The sequence below is a fragment of the Copadichromis virginalis genome, linkage group LG8, assembly GCF_057382275.1.
Source record: "Copadichromis virginalis isolate Kocher_CV1m ecotype Utaka linkage group LG8, C_Virginalis_male_GT1.1, whole genome shotgun sequence".
Classification (NCBI taxonomy): Eukaryota; Metazoa; Chordata; class Actinopteri; order Cichliformes; family Cichlidae; genus Copadichromis; species Copadichromis virginalis.
This window is the reverse complement of record NC_140625.1, coordinates 5,069,453-5,085,465: the sequence shown is the minus strand read 5'-3', so window position 1 is coordinate 5,085,465 and position 16,013 is coordinate 5,069,453. Positions and strand designations below refer to the sequence as shown.

At 40.7% G+C, this 16,013-nt stretch overlaps 2 protein-coding genes and 1 pseudogene across 4 annotated transcripts in view; 1 reads left to right on the top strand and 2 right to left on the bottom strand.

Annotated features, from left to right (window-relative positions):
* Positions 1-550: 550 nt before the first annotated feature.
* On the bottom strand, positions 551-8,058 carry mettl9 (methyltransferase 9, His-X-His N1-histidine). 2 transcript variants are annotated; one of them, XM_085465457.1, is made up of 6 exons: positions 7,911-8,058; positions 7,576-7,731; positions 6,374-6,564; positions 6,094-6,303; positions 1,763-1,947; positions 551-1,672 (listed from the first exon to the last, which is right to left on the bottom strand). In XM_085465457.1, exons 2-6 carry the CDS (start codon positions 7,663-7,665, stop codon positions 1,446-1,448), a joined length of 903 nt encoding a protein of 300 aa, XP_085321583.1. In that variant the 5' UTR covers positions 7,666-7,731; positions 7,911-8,058; the 3' UTR covers positions 551-1,445. The 2 variants fall into 2 exon arrangements, with proteins under 2 accessions (XP_085321583.1, XP_085321582.1); XM_085465456.1 differs by lacking the exon at positions 7,911-8,058 and having other exon boundaries at positions 7,576-7,904.
* Positions 2,176-6,087, bottom strand: LOC146702545 (uncharacterized; annotated as a pseudogene).
* A 3,311-nt stretch (positions 8,059-11,369) lies between the features above and the next one.
* Positions 11,370-16,013, top strand: part of caskin2a (CASK interacting protein 2a) — a 58,384-nt gene continuing 53,740 nt past the window's right edge. For both annotated transcript variants that reach the window (XM_085465455.1, XM_085465454.1), the window contains exons 1-2: positions 11,370-11,458; positions 14,253-14,709. In XM_085465455.1, coding sequence (XP_085321581.1) covers positions 14,616-14,709 — 94 coding nt within the window. In that variant the 5' untranslated portion in view covers positions 11,370-11,458; positions 14,253-14,615. The remainder of the gene's footprint in view (positions 11,459-14,252; positions 14,710-16,013) is intronic.

The window sequence follows — 16,013 nt, the reverse complement described above, 5'->3', positions numbered from 1 at the left end:
CAGTCCTTGCCAAGTCCCCCAAAACTTTTGTTAGTGAAACATAAACACCCCATTATATGACCCCATATGCTCATTGTGCTTTCGCTGCTCCATTTTGCAAACCCTGACCAACCTTTTAAACAGGTACAACATGAGACTTAATGGCAAGCAGTACGTTGGAGTCTGGTAACAAGCAAGAGCAGAAATGCATTTCTTAAATATACATCAAATCAAAGATAATCCTTAAAATATTCAAGTAATGCCTACTTGCCAATCTTTGAAATATGTATAAAACCTTTGAGACCACAAGAGCAAATAAATTTAAAAAAAAACCAAAAAAAAAACAACCCACAGATCTATTAAGAGTAGGGGATAATCTGATAGCTGGACTAAGTTTGAATCTGCTGTTTGGAAGCAGTGCATACATTTATAGTTCTCACAGAAGACTAGGCTTGGGATACACTAGTATTGAATTTGTTGAAGGTACAGATTGTCAAATTTCTTTGAGGCAAATATTATCTTACAGGAACGTCACACTGCAGCATGACAAAAATAAAATTAAGCCAAGAAATGCTCAAAAGTGTATTTTATTTAGAACAAACACTTAGACTGCATTATGTGTGGCACATTTCCCCCCCCCCAAAAAATTCATTCTGCACCATTATTTGAGCAGCATAGATTCAGGCCATAACATTGAGAGACAAAGTTTAATTCATAAACAGCCATAAATGCAGGGCTTGCTGCTACAGCATTGCTTGGAATAGTAAAACCAGTAGTTTACAAGTCAATGCGGTAACTAAGGCCTTGTCCATTTATATCATAGTTACATCTACTAGCACCAACAGGTATTTTATATCAAGAATTAAAGATTTAGATGTTATTGTCAAAGAATAAAGCTTTAATCTATTTTCATTAAAAAAAGAAAAAGAAAGAAAGAAAAGAACTAGCTTTGAACAGTCTACAATATTCTTTTTGTGGTCATTGAAGCTGGAATTCCATGGGCTCACTTTAAAAGTTCTGCTTCAAGTTATTGTAAAATTATAATGAACTGGCTACAAAATGGGTGTTTAAATGCCTTTCTTTCACTTGCACCATCTTCACTGTCTGATATTGGGTAGAAAATTTGTTGGGAAAAATAAGGGTCCAGTTAAACACCATCTCAAGAGGGTCCTCTGCATCAATACAGAATGATACTTCCAGTGAGCACAGGTAACGACAAAAAAAAAAAATCTCATGTTTTGTTGGTTGTGTAAGAGTTATGACATCAGAGTCCATTAGTGGCATTTTCTTATAGGCCAAATGCCTTCCAGATTTTTGGGTAGAGGTCTCACTAAACAAGATGGCTGGTGAACATTGAAACTATGTTACCTGAGCTTCACACCCGACTCGCCACTTCTAAAAAAGTCAAACACTGCGATTCAAGAATGCTCATGAAAATATAACTACATACTCTGTGCTTGTAGTACTCATGGAGCAGCCACTTGATCATCTGAGGACTTTAGAACAAAAACTGCATCATCAAGAAGGTAGTAATCTCTTGCTATGTCCCCTTCGCAGAGGTATGGCAATCGGGTGAAGGACTCCACCTCAAACCCCACCTTTCGGAAAACCTCATTTGTAAGACTGTTTACTTGCTCCTCCCAAGTCTTGCCTTGAATTTTTATGTATTCCCTGGGACGCTCCCATCTCCCTCCTGGGGAAGAGAGACAAAAAGAGGCTGCTTTATCTGGACAGAAAATGGTTACAGAGCATAACATACAAGCAGCATTTATTTTCAACTGACCGATTTCTAGCCAAGGTTGGAAAGGAATCACAGCAGCCACGATGAGTCTTCCCGTCCCTGGAACCAGTGATTGTCGGATGTCCTTCAGGAGATGCAGGGGATCGTCGCAGCGGTCGAGAAGGTTCAAACAGCTGATCACGTCATACTTAAAGCCTGTCTCCTGCCACGCATCTATACCCAGCAGTCTGATATCAACAGGAATTTAGCAGGAGAAATAAGCATTCAGTTACAAGAGATCATCCAATTCAATCCAATCTTTATTGGCAGACTTCATGTCCATAAAAACAAGACAAAACACCCCCCCCCCCCCCCCCCCCCAAACACAAGGTATAAACCATTAAAAAAAAAAAAAAAAAAAAAAAAAAAAAAATTATATATATATATATGCGCATGCATGCGTAAAAATACAAAACCATAATATACATAAAACACAATTACTTAAAATAAATCAATAAATACACAAACACTTTAACCAGTGCTTTCTCAGACTGGAGTAACGGGAACCACTCACTGTTGGATCTGTAAGTGCTAAAATTATACTGTTACTCGAACAATCCAGTCGTTCTCTAAAATTGAACATTAGCTTTCTTAAAAGTGCTTTAAAAGTCCAAACACCCACAGCTACAAACATCTGGCTGGCAGGTATTTCACCTTTTTATGAACTTCAAGAGTTTTTTGTGCCAGTTTAAACAAAGGGAAATTTAGCTGTTTATCCTGCTTGGTTCTACATATCAAAACAGCACTTTTAGCAGCATTGTACTCAATGTCATATTGCACACCATATTCAGTACAGACATTAAGAAGATCCTGTAACCCAGCACTGCTTGGACTAAAAACAACCAGGTCATCTGCATACATAAGATAATTTATCAATGTTTTACCTAATATACACCCAGTGTTACAGGCTCTCAGTTGTATGGACAAATCATCAACATACAAATTAAATAAAATTGGAAACAAAATCCCACCCTGTCTAACACCATTGCTGACACCAAAGGGGGCAGAAATACTGCTTCCCCATTTAACCTGCATGTTCTGATGAGCGTACCAGTAAGAGAGAATCCTCACGATGTACTGAGGAACTCCCCGTCTCTTCATTTTATCAAAAAGTTTTCTGTGGTTCACTCGATCAAAAGGCTTAGAGGCATCAATGAAACACATGAGGACAGATGAATTTTTAGCCCTATACAAACTGACTATTTCCTTGAGTGCATATATGCACATGTCAGTGCTGTGCTTTGGTTTGAAGCCAAACTGATTATCCAGAGAAGAGATGAACACACTAACTCTGTCAAACAAGATTCTTTCTAACACCTTAGATAAAATACTGGCTAGTGCAATTGGCCTGTAATTATCCAAACAGCTCACTTTTGCAGCTTTGTCCTTCATAACTGGTACCAGTAAAATACACAGCATTGAGTCTGGTAATATGCCATGAATCATAAACCCAGTGAAACAGAGTGCTACATGTTTTAAATGTTCTGCAGTGATGTGATCCAAACCAGAGGATTTATCATCAGACAACCTATGAATGGCTTCATATACTTCATGTGTCCTTACACTTATTGTGTCATTACTCATGTCAAAATTGTCCTCATATGGATCACTTTTTATACAGTTAAACAACGCACTGTAATGCTGTCTCCATAATGCTGCAATGTTATCTGCCCCAGAAACACCTTCAACAGTTGATGGTAGAGATGGTTTACAGTTATTAAGAGCTTTCACCTCTTTCCAAAAATCTGCCATATTATTACACAGCATTTTCCTGGCCAAAGAATCTGCTCTCAGCATTTGCTCATTTTTAGTTATAAAGCGAACAGCGTACTTATATCTGGCATTCGCACATTTTTTCTGTTCAAATTCTGGGCCTTGTTTAAGTCTTCCAGCCATGGCCCAACATTTATAAGCTATGCGAGCTTCATCATGGTACATGGATACATGTTCTTTCCAGCCAGGTCTGATGTTAGGTTTCTTATGCTTATATTGTTTATCAAGCAGTGTACCACTTTTATACAGAGCAGTCACTATATCATCATACATGGAGCAGAGTAAATGTTTATGCAGAGCTTTCTTACAGTTGACATCTTTGCACAAAATAGCTTCTTTGGGCAAAGAAATGTTGTTCAGATGTATATCGGTATTACTATGATAAGCTAAGAAATCATCTTCACTACATGCTGACCAGTCTAATTTTACACTGGTAGCAATATTATTTCCAGTAGTTGCTGGCATTTGTTCCAAATTCACAGTAAAACCAAAAGGTATATGATCTGACACAGTTACCTCATACCTAATAGTCATGTTTGCTAAAGCTGCATGTCCATCAGCTGTACAGATACAGTGGTCCAGCCATGATGTACTATGCCAGGCTTCACTTATGTATAGCTATCTGCAGGCAGTAACACTTTGGTAGACAAGATAAGATTATTAACTTGACAAAAGTGAGTTAAGTGTTTAGCAAACTGAGAACTGCTGTCTGTGAGATCAGCATTAAAATCACCCAAAACATATATGCTGTAAGTATCGTTGTCTTGAATAAATGCATTAATAAAAGCCAGCCTACTGAGGTATTCTTGCTCATTTTGACAAGATTCATAGGGAGTATAAATATTAAGAATGATAAAACTACTATTGTATACCAATACACCAGTCTACATCCAGTCTAATGGGCTTTATCACAGGGTCTATTTTTTTGTCCCAAAGCACAGCAACCCCTCCAGGTATTCTGCCTCTGACTATGGCTGTGCTGAGATCAGTTGTTGATTCCCCCACTCCCAAAAAACTTGCATTTAGACAGTTAAGTTTTCCCAGGTCCTGTTTGGACAACCATGTCTCCTGCAAGCATAAAATGTCACATTCTGCAAGCAGACTGTCCACAACAATCCGTCGAGCTTTGTCCCCTGCACTCTGTCCCAAACGTAGACCACGACAGTTGTATGATAATATCCTAATAGACATCTTCATGTTAATACGTTGGTATCGCAGTTATCTCCCCTGCTGGATCCACTGAGCTTGGCACAACCGTACCGGGCTTACGAGGTTCATAAAAACGCCGGACCAGAGCCCCTTCAGGCCAGAGTTCAGGATTGTACATTTCACCTACATCATTACGTTCAGCAGTAACCTTGAAAGAGCCGAACCTGCTACGTTTAGTAGCAATTTTTTGACAGGTCACATCTCTTTTGAGTTTCTCTCTCAAATACAGAGCAAGAGTTTCTGCATCTACATCCAGGGCAAATTTAGTGGCAAACACGCTCACCAATTTAGTTTGCACAGTTCTGATTGTACTCACAGCTCCAGTGCCGATAATCGATACAGGTCCAGGCCTCTTATTGTGTCCAGTGGTAGCAGCATGCATTCCTGAACCCGAATTAACCTTCTCCAGCTTGAGACGAGGCTTGCCATTTTTCACAACTTTACTCCATTGTGGGGAGCATGTAGAAAGCACTGTCTCAACGGGATCCTCCGTTGTTGCTGTAGTTTCCATATTACGACCTGAGGCTGTCGTCGGAGCCCGATCTTGACCACATAGCAACATCTCCGGACAAAATGCTGACACTGTGCTTGTCCCAGTCCTTGAAGCAGCCAAAGCTCTGGCTTCCTGCCTTTCACGCGGGCCGCCTTTACTTCGACTCCCCCACCGCTCCTCTGCGTGTTTCCCCAGGGGAAAGTGGGAAGCGGTCCCCGACCCCTGAGCATTCAGCGTAACAGGCTCAGCCGGTACCTCAGGCCGACACTCAAGAGCAGTCACACGTTGGTCGACCTCCACAGCATTGGTCATAACTTGCTCGCAGACATCCGCCTGTAGTTTAACTACATGTTTTAAAGCACCCACCTCAGCACACAGCTGGTCCATTCGCCGTAGTAGACAACACACATCCATGCTGGAGTATGTAACAGGCGGCAGATCATCCAGGTGATGAGATACAAATCTTGGGATATTCTCCCCACACTCATTCAGCACTTTAAGACAGAGTTTAATATTGTTGGCGTCTTTATGCTGTCCTTTATATCCAACGCACCGCTGTGAGGTAGTGGGGCAGAGCTCAAACAAAACTTTCTTGGAGGCTTCAATCCCCTCGGATTCAAATGTGTTCGTGGCCAACAACACAATTTCATCCTGACTTAAAGTTTTGATTTTTACAGCAAGGAAATTAAGTAGTTCATCCTCTACAATTACCCTTCCATCAGTTGTTTTATATATCTCTGGTTTTAATCGTGACCGTTTGAAAGTCGGAGCTACGTCTGCACCACCACCTGCTACATCCGCCATCCAAGATCACCCAGAACTTTCATTTAGTTTAACAAAACAAAAATCCCACACTTACTTGAATTTCTTCTTGCGGAGACGCCTTTTCATGGTCAATGACACTTCAGTTACATAGACCTCCGTGAAATGTGGTGCCATCACCTTTGTAACACCACCATCCCCCGCGCCGAGGTCCAATAGTCTGTCAGCCACCCAGTCTGGCTCGATCCGCATAAGCTGCTGGAACTGGTTCTTGGAAAACACGAACATAGAGCCGCGACCCAGAAACCTAAGAGGGAGCGCAAGTCAGGCAAAGATGGACTACAGGTGAAAGGAAGACTAGTGTGTAAAGAACTCACCCATTAATGGAGGTACGTGATACCAGCGGGCTGAGGACAGTTGAGATGAGAGAATAATAGATTTGGGTGAAGAGATACGTAGACTTCTCTTCACTCTGTTCCACAAAAGCCCTGGTGTCCGCATCCAGCTGGTTTTGGATAAACAGTGGCTGCAGTGATTCTTCCAGTTGGTCAGGGTTGCACCTGTACCACTAAACAAGTTTTAGAGAAAATATGAAATAATAAGGCACAGCTGAAAAGTACAGAAAACATACAGTTGCTGAATACAATCAAGTGAGCATTGAGGATAAGTCACAGTCATACACATTCTGAGTTCTCATTCAACACCAACCCTGCTGAGTGAACATGCTAACCTTGCTTTGGGCTGATTTGCTGGAGATCTTGTTGTTCCAGTAGTGTTACACTACATTTTATTTGCAAGATGTGCAGTAAGTGGGGGGTGTGTGCATGTTAAATGAAGGAACATGTTCTGCTTCAGAACACATTGTTCATTACAGTAAGATTATTATCAACAGTCAGTTTTTTTTCCTTTCAAGCACCACAACCATATTATTCACCCCGTTTATAATTGCGCAACACTTACAAGTCATCCACCGATACAACCCCGGTGTTGTGCCAAGTGATTTCTGATGTTTTCAATGTATACTTTATACATTTGCCTATACTGGTGAATATGCTGGGCATAACAAGATTTATGAAGAAGTTGTATATAAAATGAAGAAATGACCTGTTTTGCAAGTATATTTATGACTGTGTTAGTGCACCTACATTTTAAATCAATGCAGTTCATATGTTTATAAAACTGTTGTATGTGTTGAAATAGCCAGATCTCCCTTTACAAAACAAAAACAGACAATTTTGATGTCAGTGACACTTGAGCTGATACATAAGCGCTATATATAAAAGTCACTTTGCCAAAAACGCACATATGTCTACACTGTGACAGGAATGTAGTTCGTGGCTCAAAATTACCGTCATACCCACGAGAAACTTCTTTGACATCCTGTTCACATATTATAGATCAGCAGCTTAAATACAGGCAATAATCTTTGGGCTAATGCCGGAAATCACTTTGGCAAACGATCACTTTTTAGTCCAACATCTGCACAATTGATTCCAACTTTTCAGTATTTCACAAAGCCTCGTTTTACCCTTTACAGAACCCCCGCAGTCGTGACAAGGACCATTCGCAGGTAACCTACCTTTGTAACGTCTATCGTATCCAGGTCGCTCAGCATGTTCACCAGGAGAGAGCGGACAACCGGATTTCGGATGTACTTCCCGGTCCACATCCTCTTGATTGAGAGCAGAAAGGCGACGTAACCTACGACCCACCCTACAAAGAGCAACTTCCTCAGCTGCAGAGGACACATAATGAATAAAGTCTTGAGCAGAAGAGATGACAGAAACCGAGAGAGAAGAGGCAAAGTGGCCAGAGTGCCGCGGTTAATATTAGATGGTGTTAAAGAGGCGAACAGCAGCCACTTGCAAAGCAGCACGCAGAGGCATGTGTCCGGTTACACGACGGCAAACTAACCTGCGGGGGCAAGCGGAGGATTCAACAAGGCCTGTTACCATGTACTTAATCCCACTGTCAGCTTATTACATTTAACTCAGTGCCATCTGCAGGGTCTCTGCCCAATATGACAACAAAAAGTCAATGCTTTGTCTTCTTTTGGCTTTATTGGAGGCGTTTAAACCGCTTATGCGCGCTTTACCGCCACCCTATGCTTAGGCGTATCCATTAGACGTGCCAAACCTAAAAAACCCGTTTCCAGCACCTATCACCTCATTATTTAAAACTCAGCATTTATTTAACGCGCCCGTGAATCATTTCCTGCAATATGTAAACGTTTTCCAGTAGTTTCCTCCCCAAACCACGGCTACATGACATCACCTGTTAGTGAAGTTCAATTTTTAAGCTTTGAGCCAGTGTTCGCTGTAGTCTTGGCACTGTGCAGCCAGGCGTGATGGAAGGTTTGATCTGACCGAGAAACAAGAGCATGCTCACTTGCTAACAAATGGCTGACCAATGAACAAACCCTGGATATGCTTCTGTACTATAAGACTAGAAATGTGTAAATGCACTGCATTTTATTCAACAGCCTGGAAGTAGAAACCAGTCTCAAATGGGAATGTTTAAAGAGGTCAGAGCAAGGGAACGCGGGGCCAGTTTTCCACAGACTCCTGGTATCCTGCAGTCTTTTGACAGAGTCACCCTCTGCCCATAAACAGGAGCATGTTTATGGTCTGATATAAAGGCTGTTCGACTCTAGGAATGTTTCCTCTAGAAATCTAGCAAGGTCTAAAAAAATATAAATAAATAAATAAATTATTTTTGTCGGTTACTTTCACCAATGAGCAAATATGTGAATTTTTCCAACCAAGCTAGCAGGCATCTAGTACACAATTTTGTCCAAATACAGTTACTTCTGGATCAAAATCAAATGCACAACAACACAGTGGCTATTTCTGTCTTTTTTTAGTTGGCATTGATTATACGAAATATGAAGACAATGCAATGTTGCAAGGCCTCAGTTTCAGATAAGACTGCAAAAGCAAAATGGGGCACTGAAAGAATCTAAAGCAATATGGGACAATTAAATTTTTTAGAATTAAAACTTTAATGCCAACAATTCATCCACTGAACTAAAATGAGTCTCACGTTCCCTCTTGTGGCATCTCAAACCCTATTAGAGTTTCAGCAATATACAATACACGAGAAGTCTTGCTGTGGGTAACAGACAGCCGTGGAGAAACTTTGATTAACTGATTGAATCAACTTGGGCATCATGTCATAATTCATAAAATATGTGCAAAAAAATTTCTGCAAGAAAACACTCTTCACCAGATTACCTCTAAAATGCTAACGATGTAAAAAAAAAAATTTTGGGTCATTTAGCATCAGTTTGTCATTCTTCTGCAGTGGCTCAAAGTTGTGAGAAGCTTTACTTTAATTTCATTTGTTTTGCTGAGAGAAGCATCTCACAGAATTCTGTATACAAGTCTGTCTAGACATTGTTTGAATGAGTTTTTCTTACTTTAGGTTTCAAATAATTGAAACACAACTGCACTATGTCCTGTTTTGCTGCTCAGGAGAACTTTTTCATGCTTTGCATGGTTAGAACAGCCAGCAAGATGAGTCACATTCCTCAAATCAGTCTGCATGGTTCCCAGTGACTGACCTTGGAAATAAAGAGTTTATGTTCATCTCTAGCCTGTTTCTTTCCCAAAGGGAATACTGCATGATAATCCTAACAAGGCCTTGCACACAAAAGCAAACTCCACTAAGAATAGTTCAAATAGTGACATTGTGAAAGATATCCCAGATGAATTCACTCAGGGCTTTTAAAAACAAAGCTCAAAAGCAACCTTTTTGAATTTGATCTTCAAATGTCTCCTTTCCAAAGCTAAAAACTGCTGGAAGCTGTCACTCATTTACATTTATATCGTTTAGATAAAAAACGAAAATCTTATAAATAAAAATGTAACTAGAACCCAAGAGAAGTAGCAGTGGAAGCCTTCTTTGTTGTGAAAAAATGTTATATTTTAATTTTTATTAAAGACTATATTCTATATAACATTAAAGTATAGTACAATGTCACACTTAAATGAACAGAAAGGGAAGTGTGCACACCTTTCCTCGACATAGACAAACGCAACCAACAGGCTCTCTGGGAGACATTTCTACAGCAGTGAATGCCAAGGAATTACACGGACTTTGAAAACGCAGCATGTGTTACATACCCCGACGGCGCGCGAAGAGATGAGGCGTTACCTGCACCTACAGAAGTAAATGAATTTCAAAGTCTACTACTACAGCTATTTATTTCCGGGGCTAATGAGCAGAGAAAAAGTGGGCGTGGTTGACCGAACCTGTTGTCTGAAGACCACTTGATGCCTTTGACTTCTTATGTGATAATTTTTCTCGTCTTATTTTGACCTTATGCTTTATAACTTTCTAGCTCCTCTTTTCATCTCACAATTTGCCATTCTATCTTCCCATCTGCATGTTTTGTCTCATCACTTAGATTTTCCCCTCATAATTTTAAACAATTTGTCATACCTTCATTTTCGTTTCAGTTTTTCAAAACTCTCACCATTTACCTTTGTGATTTCATAATGATAGTTTTATTTTTAAAAACGCTGATCATTTTAGCTGATCCTTTTAACATGCAAGTCAAATCATGATAATTTCTATAAATCATGACTAACTTTTTTGGTTTTTAACATTTCTGGATTTGGTTTTTCTTTTTAATGGCCGAAATGGACTTTTATACAAGACTGTAAACGCGAGGTAACAGAAAATCGCGCTGCCTTGGATTTGACTAGGAGTAATGTTAGTAGCAGTGTTTCATCAGCAGATGTCGCTACTACATCACTGCTCTGCTAGCTCTCGCTCACTCTTCTCACCAGCAGGGTCCACTGAGGGAAATAAGCTTCTAACAAGACTTACTTAATACTGACTAAAAATGGTCTGAGGATTTAACTCACACTGCCATCACACAAACAGTCAAATTTAAATTCGTCAAGAAAAACAAAACAAACAAAAACAACTATGGCTAAAATAAGCAATTAAAGTATATAAATGGGGGAAATTGCTCCTTAGTAGCGAGAACTTTGTAATAATAGTAATAATATTTAGTTTTCATAATTATTAATAAAAAACAACTTTTGTTTCAATATGATGGTCATACAGTAGGCTGGTTACTCACCTCCGTTAAGTTAACCAAACCGAAGAAGGACGCTAGATCGAGTTGTGTAATTTTCCCTTCATAATAAAATCATATAGAAGTGGAAGTCAGACAATCCAAGGGTTATTGCTCAGTGGCGTCAGAAACTGACGTTGAATTTTCCGGTCCGAACATAACTCTGTGCCATCTGATATTGTAAACAAGCAAAAAACAAAGGAAGTTTGACAAGCAAGAATCCAAGACTTGTTGCGCAACTTTACTTTGAAAGTTTCTACCAGAAGTTGTGTCAGTGTTCGCGGGTCTCTTAACGCTGTAAGTCCGTCTCGCGCTACCCTGAGCGCTCTTCTTGCTCGGTTGTGAGCTATCCTATTACACCGCCGTAGTTGAGCAGGTGAGAACCTTTTCCCTTCTTTAAACCTGTTCATTGTGAACAGACTAAAAAGAGACGGACTCGGTTAATAGAAATACGACAGGATTATAGTAGGAAGGACAGTAGTTGGGACACCTTGATAGTTGAGATTGGTAACTTGGCGAACTAGATTTGAACGATGAGAGCAGACGGCAGTCCCAATGAAATGCGTTCACAAGTCGCATGATCATGTTTTTTTCACTTACAGGCAAACAGCTGAAAATGTACGATAACTTTGAACGAGCTATTGGCGTTTTCCAGTAAATTTCCCTGGTCGGCAAGGACCTTGTTTTCATAAATCACCAACTTTCAGGGCTTTTTCCATCCATCTGTGCTTCACGGTGGTGGAAGAGGGTGTTATAGATTTGTGATGTTGATGAGATGCCGATGTTTTGATTTCATAAAGTTCTCAGTTTTTTGTATATTGCATTCGTCCGTTTGCTGCAGTGGGATGTAAATGAAATTGTCCCAGTGAAGAATAGAGGTTTGGTCTGCTTGCTATTGAGCTGAATATTGCAGAGAAAATTAGGTCTACAACATATACATGTAGTATATTAGACTATATTAGACTGAAGAATTTCTCGTACAGTGTAGTGCAACTCAAGGATTTGTCACTTATCACTTTGGTCATCCACGATCAACTACAGTGTAACCCTACTGAAGTAAGCTCTCTATCCACTTTAGGCCAACATGCCAATTTTGGCTTTCTTGTTTACATTCTGCATTGCTCATGTTAGTGATGGGCTGTGCAGTTGTTTCTGCGTGTAGAGGTGCATGGCTAGTTTTAAACCATGTGCATTGGCATCTATTGCTGGGCTACCCTGCTGCATCATCACCTAGAAGTCTGCAGCAGAATAGCTGAACTAGGTGGACATCGTGCCTGCAGAGCACTATTTCATCCAAGACAGCCTCCTCCAGACTCAGATTGTTTTGTTTTGCATACAGACAGAATCTAATTGGACACTGTTTGACTCTGTGAAAAACCCTGTTTAATCTGCCTCAGTGGTAAGTGTAGAAACCCAGGGAGGCTGTCTCTATGTTTCCCTGAGATCAATTGTATGGTCACTTTGTGTCCCCCTAGTCTGCACTTGCTAACCCGCACATCTGTGATTTTGAACAAATTGGTTCTGAAGTGGCTCTGCCTGCTGCTTTTTCTCAGAGAGAAAAACACAACTTTTTCTCCCAATAACGTAAGCTGGCAGAATGCCTGGCATTGCTTCACTGAAAAGATGCTTCCTCTTAAAGGTCAGGGGGATGTTATCAGTGAACGGAGACCATGTTGCTGCACGGGAAGAGTTGGAGATTAGTTGCACACTCCAGAGGGACCTGGCTTCCTGGATCAAAGAAAACAAACAAATGCTGGGTCAAGTTTAAGTCACTTGCTTATTCTTGACTGTATTTAACTACTGAAAATTTGCTTATTGATTTCTTGGAAGGGATTGCATTTTATTTGCCTGTTGAATTAGACAACTTTCTTCAATTAGAGCTTGATAATTGTTTTATATTAAAGGATATCAAATAATGGTGCCATTGTTTATTAGGTTTCACAAAATGCTTACTAACTTATCATGATACCTGTATAAGCTGAGCACTTTTAGCGCTTTTTTAAGTTTTCATTGATGTTTATCTGTTGTGCCACATCACTGGACTTTTATAGTCTCCAAAGAGGTAAATACATTTTCACACAAGTCATAATATTTCAACTAAGGGAAAAAAAAATCCATCAGCTAGATTTCCCAGAGACCATGAATTCTCTCTTGATGTGATGAGCAGTTGGAAAAGGAGGACAATATTACTGATGCTGTTTGAGGGCAGCTCAGATTGTATCGTTCAGATCAGAATTTCTATAGAGACAGGAGAGGAAAGGGCTTGGAGAAAAGTAAGTGTTGGTAGGTTCTCATGCTAAATTGGGAAAATATGTTGCTTTAACTCATTTCCAGCTACCTGTTCTACTCATCCTTGTATTACTGGCTATTTGGGGTGAATAGCTGTGGTTTTCCAGTTTTACCTAATTCACGCATGTAATGAAAGGCAAAACTTTAAGCATGACTCAAAAGATTCCTATGCATCACCTTGCCTTGGACTGGTTTACTGTGGAGTTCATCACCCCCTACAAGGTTTGCCAAGCCCTCCACCTACAATAACCTACATCTCCAACAAGCCTTTAACAAACCTACAGCAGCCTCCAGCTACAGCAAGCCCTCCCATGACCTAGGCTCCTTGCTTGGTAAGGTGTTTCAGGCACGTTGAACTGGGAGGAGACCCTGAGGTAGACCTGGTTAGACTGGAAAAGATTATGTCTCTCAGCTAGCATGGCCCCATAGAAGCTGGAGCAGGTACCTGGGAGAGAGAAGTCTGGGCTTCTCTGCTCAGAATGCTGCACCTACAACCTGGAAATAGATAATAGGTGGAAAACGAAAACATGGATATAACTCCGGTGTAGACACTGCTTGACTTTGACAGTCTGTTTAGATGTAATGCATACTCTGTGGCACTACCGTAAACATCTGTGTTATAAAACATCCATGATGCGAGTCTGCTCATCCTCTTCTTCAGTGGTTCAGTGTCACTGGCTGGGGGAATCGGCCCGACTGCTGATGGTTTCTACAGAACAATGTCAGAAAGCTGTTGATAATTGACCGTTTTTAATATGAAACGGTGCATTTTTTGGGACTGTGTGGTAATGCTCTTTTCACTGGCTGTATTTTTTTTAAAGTTACTGTGAACTCAAAGTGATTTCATTCTGTTCTTTCTTTCCTTTGCTTCTACTTGGCAGTGTCATGGCAGGTTGGGTTGCAGCTGCTTCCAGTTTGTCAAAAACAGACTGTGAACATTATGCTCAGTCCTGCGAGCAAGTAAAACTGCTACAGAGCTTACTGTAACTTCAAATCAAGGTCATCATCAGGAAGCCAAACAGCGATCAGAGATAATGGAAATAAACATTAGTGACAAGAGGAAGAAGACGTCCTTGACCACCTCACCTGATGCGCTGTTCCCTCTAGATGCTGCTCAGTCCTGCATTCACCCGCCTCACCTCATTGCTGGGAATTAGCAGCTACCTGTAGCTGAAAAGACAAGACAAAAAAGCCTTGGCGGCTGCCTGCGATCAGTTTGTGTGTCTGTGGTTAGGTCTGTAATCATGGGAAAAGAACAGGATCTGCTGGTGGCCGTGAAGAGTGGAGATCTCCTGCTGGCTCACAAGCTTCTCTCTAAAGTCAAGTGCAATAAAAGCAGTAAGTATGGAAAGGGTGGGGGATTGCTTTTGTATGACTATTGTGTTTGTTCTTTGCTCAGAGCCTGGGAATATATATTGTTTACACTGTGAAATCCAACTGAGATAGCAATGGCGGAGTTCCTGCCATCAGTGTTGTTGCTTACTAAACCAAGTGGAGTCTCTTTGTGATAATCACAGGATCAAGTTCAGCAGCAGACCACAAAGCGTGGCCCTCCCTCTGGCGTTTAGTTTGGGGACAATTTGAAACTAAGTGGATTCAAACTGCGGCACAACACGAGCTAATCTCCTAAATGCAGACCCCAGCAGCTCCTGCCTCTTGCTTTGTGGGGTTTACGGGGCTTTCTTTGAGTCTTATCTGCTTAGATTTGAATTGGCCGACAAGCAAGCTCTCTTTATAGTTGCATTGTTTTAAATGACAGGGTTCTCCCTTATCCACGTCTGGGGAGAGTAGAGGCCAAACAGCTGCCTCTGTTCATGGCGTTATCTGCTCTGGGCTTTCATCAGGATGGTTGGCTGTTCAGTGATGAGTGCTGGGAACAAAGCTGTGGCTGTCAGGAAAAAGCCTGTTATACACTTTGCACACTACACAGGCAGCGAGCATTGCTTTGTAGAGAATATTAAAAGTGATATTGTCTGTCTTTGTGCTGGTGTGTATTTCTGTTCATGAAAAACCAGCGACTGTTAGACTGGCTGAGGCAGTGCAGCAGGGGAAAGTGAATGAGTAATGTTCTCTGCTGTTTTCTAAACGACCAGCGAGGGTGGCCTGTAGCAAGTGCTGCATCTGTTATCAAAATGCAGCTTTGGAGCAAAATACAAAACTGTGGATGTTCATTTACATTTTTCTGTTTTTGCTATGAAGTATGAAATGGTTACATACAAGCAGCCCATGTAGGCTAAACTGTTAACCAGTCATTTCAAAGCAGCTACCCTGCAATGCTGAAATCAGTTGCATTTAAATGAACTGCAATTAACTTATTTTAACTGCAAATTCTATGACAATTTAGTATATGGTTAAATTCTGTGATGCCATCTGTAGATGCTATATCTGTAGATGCTATATATATGTGTATAAATACCACCCTGAGAAAAATTCAAGTGCCCTTTCAACTCAGCTGCCGATTGATGTTTGCCGGCATTAAAAACGACCATGTGCTCGTGGGGGATGATTGAAAATAGTAGATGGTTTTTTTTTTAGCGAAAGGGGTTTGAAAAGTTGCAAAATTAGGTGAAAGTTGCAAAGTTGCTCAAGTTGCCTGCATTGATGAGATGAACATGGGGTTAATTTAGAGAGGAGGGGAGAGC